General features: G+C 37.8%; 1 protein-coding gene across 1 annotated transcript in view; it reads right to left on the bottom strand.

Moving 5' to 3' along the window:
- Nucleotides 1-6918, bottom strand: part of LOC104527084 (microtubule-associated serine/threonine-protein kinase 2) — a gene marked incomplete at its 5' end in the record, with an annotated part of 38522 nt that overhangs the window by 24379 nt on the left and 7225 nt on the right. Inside the window, 4 exons of the mRNA XM_010170703.1 lie at nucleotides 631-692; nucleotides 2137-2178; nucleotides 2324-2456; nucleotides 6377-6478. Coding sequence (XP_010169005.1) covers nucleotides 631-692; nucleotides 2137-2178; nucleotides 2324-2456; nucleotides 6377-6478 — 339 coding nt within the window. The remainder of the gene's footprint in view (nucleotides 1-630; nucleotides 693-2136; nucleotides 2179-2323; nucleotides 2457-6376; nucleotides 6479-6918) is intronic.

The following is a 6918-nucleotide window of genomic DNA, read 5'->3' as shown; positions in this document are numbered from 1 at the left end:
AATGACTTCATTCTATATGTCACTTTGTTGTCCTTTTCTTCTTTAAGCAGCATTCACCCAAACTCAATCAATTAATTTCTAAACCTCTGGAGTTCTCAGCTTTAGGATGACTGTATTCCTAGGACTCTTCCAGATTCCCTCCACAAATATTATCACAAAAAGTCAGTGGACTACAAGATTCAGGCCTTTCCCCAGTACTACATTAAAAAAAAAAAAAAACAACCCACAATAAAATAAACAACTAAGGATCTTTGAAACCTAGCAAGTTATAGAATTAAATTTTTCCAATGGTCCAGGACTAAAGTCAACTCTCTTCAATACTCATCACATTTTACAAATGCAGATATAAAGAATATCTCCAAATTATTTTTGTTTAAAACTCTAAAACATCAACAAATCTTGACTATAATCACGCCTGGTTGCAACTTTTAAGTATTTCAGCACCACAGTACAGAGATTTCCACATTTTTATGAGTGTATACTCTAGTTTTAACACGTGCTTTTAAATGTCAGCACTTTTCTTTTTAAAATTAAAATTACTCTGCATTATAATTAATTCTTTACTGTAGACTACTTCTTTCCAAAAAAAAAAAAAAAAAGTGCTAGACAGTGAGAGTATTACTGCTTTACCTCAACTGAATCATCTGTCTCAGGAGTGTCTGGGCTGTCATAGCTATTCAACTGGGCCATTTCTGAAAAGAGAGAGGAAAGATTACTCCTAATGATCTCAATCAAACCCTATTCTCTTTGTTTATACAAGACAAACAGGATTTTAAGAGGTGCTTGTAGAAGAGGAAGGACATTTATCCCCTCTGTAAAAAGTCACCCCAATTATACAGTGATAACCTTTAACATCCTGTAAGCTGCAGGCAGTATTTTATATAAAGATGAATATAATGAATTGTCTTCATTTCAGCCTGAGATTCTAGGCAGTTTCTATAATAAGCAAAAGCAATAAATGCATGTTTGAGGAAATTGCTAGCTAGTTAATATTAAAACCTATTCTGTGCATATATGCCTGCATATAGCCTGGTGGCACCTTTGTACTCCAGAAGAGAAAAAGCATTACATTTCAAACCACTGATTCTGCAAAACGCTGAGCAGTAGCAAACTGGGAGAAAGTCAGTTAGTTTAGGCTACTCAGCTGTCTTAGGAGATGCTATAAACTTTGCAAACCCAAATCCTACATTAACTACTAGTCTCTGAACAGACATCATCGACATTTCTGGGTGCCCTCCTTACAGAGAGGAAATAAGGCACCTTGACATCTCCACACATTTCTAAAGAAAATTTTACTTTAGTAAGGGGAATTAGTGATGGAAAGGTTCTCTCCCATGACAAGGATCAAAGGAAATTTCCCTTTAATGTCAGATTTCAACAAATGCTATTAAATTGCATTTAGCAATCTTTGGTAGAAATTTTCCCGAAGAGCTCTTCACTTGAAGTCAACCTGTCACTGTCATTCCAGTAAACACTGTAGAAGTTAAACTAGTCCTATCCAGACTACTAATTTATGCTAAAATTATGCTCTCCTGAGAAAACAAAAAATACTGTTCAATCGCTGAAATATTCCACAATAACCTCCAGTCTTTGTCACACTTTCTATTGTTGCTGAGCAAGGCAAGCATGCTCATAAAACTTGTCATAGAGGAAGAGATTCAGCTAGCAAACTGCCAGGCAGAAATATTAACTCACAAATTCCAAAGTTAGGATCTTCTGGGCTTCTGTCCTTTTACAGCATATTCAATTTACCACATGCAATTCTAGGACCTATCAGAAAAGCTGTCACTTACTTCTAAAGCATTATTCTCTTTTGTTTCATTGCTATGCAAGATGCAAAAATACAGACAATCTCATCTCCACCTAAAAATTCATACTAGTCCTGGTTTCTCATGGAAGATCACGACAAATACACTTTTCCCAGAGAGGACAAAGTGGGATGACAGGATGCTATCCAACCAAGCCACCAGTAGGCAGGCAGAGCAGAAAAATAACAGGTAAATTTACTTTTACTGTCCAACAGCAGAGAAAACAGTTTAATCAAAGCCATTTTCTAACATTGTTTCAGCTATAATACAGGGAGACATTATTAACACCATAAGTAAAGAACTGTCACTGCTGATGTGCAGCCCTTACCCTGGCAATGCTCCTTTGAGACATGGGACTGGAAAGGACAGTGCAGAATTTGACAGCAAACAGGAAAATAAGGAAAAACATCCTAGAAATCAAACCAATAAAATAAAATCCTCCTACAGCTATGATGTGACCAGGAGATCTGGTTATCCTGTCAGTATTTTGGAGAGTACAAAACAAGAGTTCTCACCCTCCAGGGGATCCCTGGTGAGTCCCAACTGGCTGATGATATAACGAGGAATGTCGCATTTAATTCCTTGCCCTTCCTTGGCATGGCCTTCTGCCGCTTCTAACAAATGGTAGAACTCTTCAGGATCAAACTCCTACACAGCAAGGTAGTGAGAGAGACAAAGAGAGGTAAATTATTCCGTTTTACAAATATGAAAGGTTTCTCTCCCATACAGGAGATTCCTCAGAAACATCCAAAGTTAATTCTGGGCTCAGTAGTGATGTGAAACATTTGTAGGAACAACAAGCAAGTCAACCCATACCACCATGCTCTGCAAAAATGACAGACATCTACAGCCTGCGGATGTCCACTGGCTTAGATCTGCAAATCAAGACAGGACAAGGACTGTAGGAACTTTTACAAACCAAAACCAGACTATTGGATAATATGGTCACAATAATGTAAGCATCGATGTGGAACACACCTCCCACTTCTGTCACATTGAGATGTGCCAGGGAAGGTCTGTGGTGAGGACTTGAGGTGCTGCCTTCTGCCACCTCTGTATGACAGGTGAGTTAAGCCAATATAAACCCCTCCTGCTTTCAATGTCACTTCTAATCAAACCATACACCCACACAATTTTGTAACTGTCCCAACCTTAGCAATTGTTAATTAAATTATTAATAAAACACCAATTCCTATTTTATCAGCAGAGAAGATTTCACTTTCTATATAAGAAATATTACTGCAGTATTTCATACTACACAGTACAGGATCATCCTATCAACTCAGTCTTGGTGTACGTGACCTCTAAGGCAAGAGCTCTCTAAGGCAAGGTTTTAAGAAGGTGTGAGCTCCTTTACTAGACTAACAGATACAGCTGGAAATAAAAGAGAAGCTTCTGGGTGCAGGAGCACACTGCTTAGAAGCAAGATCACTAGTTAACTCTCTCCTACAAACCTCATCGTTCACCATCAATGACCAGCTTTGCCAAGACTCTTCAAAACTTTTCTACTGAAATGGGAGAATAAAATGGGAGGAGTTACAGCACACAGCTGTGAGGGCCTCAGAAAAGAACTGACATGAGCATGGTCAGCAGCATAAGAGAGAAGAGCACAGAACTGCAAACAAGAAAAAATAATTCCAGATTGTGATTATGTAAAGACATTTGAATGGTTAGAGAAACAGAAAAAAGACACACTTTTTCTTGATTGCTCTAAGCAACGCTGCTTCGATACCAAAGACAGCAACAATGCAAGAAACAAAGTTCCTTCCAAACTCCCCTGGAAAAGGATTAATCAACTATCTCAGAATTGGCAGAGAGCAGGAGCCAGGCCAGAGAGGACCATGGGAGAGAGATGGTCAACAGACTGCAGTATAATACAGAGAACAAGGTGAAAGGGAAGGTGGAGTCAAGGAAGGACTCTTCAAAGATAGAACTTGTAGGTTGTTTACTGGTGAGCAAAGGACAGACGAAAAAAAGTCTGGTGACAAAAAATCCAAATATACAAAAAATTAAGACATTAAATACTTTCCAATTCTGTCTTCTTTTTAGTAGATTAATTTAATCATCTGAATACAGCTTTACTTAAATGGAGGAGAATGATCCCTGCTAAGCAGAGGCAAGCACTATGGAAAAATAATCTGAAAAAAGAATATTTTTTCCCCAAAGATGGCTTCAGTGGTTCACAAAACACATTATTATTTTCTTGAAGCCTCAGAGACTCAGTCCATAAATAAACATTTCACTGTCCAACAGGTAATATAAAGACTGAGGCCAAATAACTTAAGATTAAAATACTTAATTGCCTTCACTCCCATTATAACAATCACAGTCATGACAAGCAAGGCGTATATGGTCAGTTATTTCATTTTCAAGGAAGAAATAAGAATGAGCTGTGTTACTAAAATTAACCTCAATATTAAATCTTAGGAAAACTGTTTATAAATTCACAAACAATTGAAATTAAAGGTTAAATTTTTAAAAAAATTATATTAAAAATGAAATGCAGTTCTCAAGCTATTTAAATGGTTGACTATCCATTACTGTATTTTTTTTCTTTTATGGAATAAAAGGAACATTAATACTTAATTCTTCATGCCAGCAGAATAAAACACTTATTTGGAAAAAAAATGTTAGAAAGGTAATACAGATTAAAAAAAACAGGGAAGACTAATATACAGATCCAAATATTATTTTTATACTTTGAAGTCTAGCCACTTCATTGTCAAGGTTGTCACTAAATGCTTTGGAGTTCTTCCACCTGTTCCCACTCACTTTGCAGAACATCAGGTGCAGAAGATAGTGGAGGAACCTGGAGACCTACTGATTTGCAACTAAAAGCTGGCTTGAGTTTGGAACTGCTTGCAGGTAGAGAGATGGGTTCACAAAACTTACTGAGGTTTCACATTTTCCGAGATGATGTGTTACTAGTAGAGTGTACACAAGCCTAAATGACAATGGTGAACTCAGCAAATACAAACACAATAAGCTTAAATTTCTTTCCTTTCTTCATTGTCTTCACTTCCAAAAACACCCATATTGAACAAGTGCTGGAATATAACCGGAGTCACAAAACTCATCTAAACCACAAAAATGGTTTTGAAAGCCAAAGAATTCCCCGTCTGAATGGAGTTGTGCCCAGGATTTTCAATGTAATCTAGTGGAGACTTCTTGAATAGATGTAGGCATCTATCTTGCTTGTTGAGCAGCCTACTTCTTCATCACTGACAACAGCCTTCCTCACACGATAGGGCTCACAGCAAGTCAATCCACCTGACAGCTGATCTACTGGTTCTCAGTACTTCTGCAGGTGTTTTCAAAAACTGGCATTATTGGAAAGGTTGGACAACTCTTGTCTACTTTGTCAAACAAAGCTCTGCAAAACTCATTTATCTTCTAGTGACTTCGGTGATAAAAGCTGCCCATGGACACACTGCCCTCACTGTGCTTCAAATGTTAAGCGTACATCTATATCCAGCCACAGATTCCTAATTTAGCCAACTTTTCTAATGTCTCAGATGTAGCTTCCTTGTCATTTTTATGTCCAGAAAGAACCATCAGACCGTGTGCTTCGACACACCAGGGAATTTCATCCTCTATTTCATAGGTTTCCACTGTAGGTTTGTATAACGCCTTCTCCAGCACTCCCAACAATTGTCTGTGACTCTTCCCTACACTCCCACCAATTTTTCAACATCCTTTTGAAATGTAGTCATAGAACTGATTCCTATAACCAACAACTACCACAACACTCTGTACAACAGAGACTTGATCACTTCTTTTCATATATATTCAAGGTTTATATTAACCTTCTTGCTGTGGCATCACAGTGAGAATGCACATTCAGGCTGCTTCTCCATTGTACCTACAAAATATTTTTGGAGTAGCAGGACTTCAGGACACAGTGGCCTATTTCACTGGGATAGCCTAAACACTTTTCACCGTTTTCTAGAAATAAATAAAAAAACACCAACATTATTAGCCAGAGTAAGTTGTTGAAAAAACAATGAGACCTGCTTTTCCATATATTCCAAAGCACCAAACAGGATTTCAAACTCAGTCTTCCAATTCTCACTGGCTTATCCCTTTCTTTTCTGACACCAGGTTTCTCTGCAATTGCTGGGTCTATGGTAAGACTTTGAGACCAAGAGTCCAAACACCATTTATATCATGGAAGGGAACTTCTTCCTTAGTGACAGTTCTTTCTTAGCATGGCTCTCTGGGCACTGTACGCCCACCACACCTTTACACACTCTTCACAAACAACACAAGGAAAATCAAGTGGCATCAACTAGCATGAAATTATGTCAACAGCTACATCTGGCCCTTCAGCCATAAACTTTACATTAAAATATAATTTAGCTGCTATTGCAGCTGACACTCCATTGGAAAGATACTTCTGTATTAGTGCAAAAGACGGTGCTTCTTTTTTAAAAATATTGATTTATTTGTCATCATGAGTTTTCATGAGAATTTAAAGCTCTCTCTCAAAGGCTTCGTGTTCCTTATCTCCTCAAACACACACCAGACTCTTTAGATCATATAGGCACTCTCCTGAGGACCAAACTTACCAAGCACTCAAGCAGCCGAGCTGGCCGTGCAATGATAATCATCAGCTTCTTCACAAGTTGAGTAACGAAGGCAACCTCGGAGCTCTCGGATCGCTCGTGGGCCTGTGGAGAGCAAAACATCACATTATGGTCCTAGCTGTGAACTCTTCATTTTTATATGTCAAATGCTGAACAGAGAGCAATCACCAGCTCAGTAACCATAATTCAGCAGTAAAGGCATGATTGAGTCAGGGCAGGCAATGATTGCAGCTCATTCAAGGATGCCAAGTTACATATAGCTTTTCCATTAAAACTGACTCCTTTTATCATGCAAGAGATATTTCAAAGGCTCTATTTGCATTATATCACCTATCAATTACATTAGAAATGATGTGGTTTTGTTTTTAAAATGAAAATAGGAATACTGATTTTTTTTTTTCAATTTTACCTTCCACACAATACTGACATCTAGTTAATCACTAACAGCTAGACATGCTTCTAGGCTTTACTTTCAGCTAGAATTTGAACTACTGTTCCTCATCAAGAAAAACCTAAACTTAGTT

The sequence above is a fragment of the Antrostomus carolinensis genome, unplaced genomic scaffold (genome assembly GCF_000700745.2).
Source record: "Antrostomus carolinensis isolate BGI_N321 unplaced genomic scaffold, ASM70074v2 scaffold6806, whole genome shotgun sequence".
Classification (NCBI taxonomy): domain Eukaryota; kingdom Metazoa; phylum Chordata; class Aves; order Caprimulgiformes; family Caprimulgidae; genus Antrostomus; species Antrostomus carolinensis.
The sequence above is the reverse complement of the archived record's forward strand: the minus strand, read 5'-3'. Positions and strand labels throughout refer to the sequence as shown.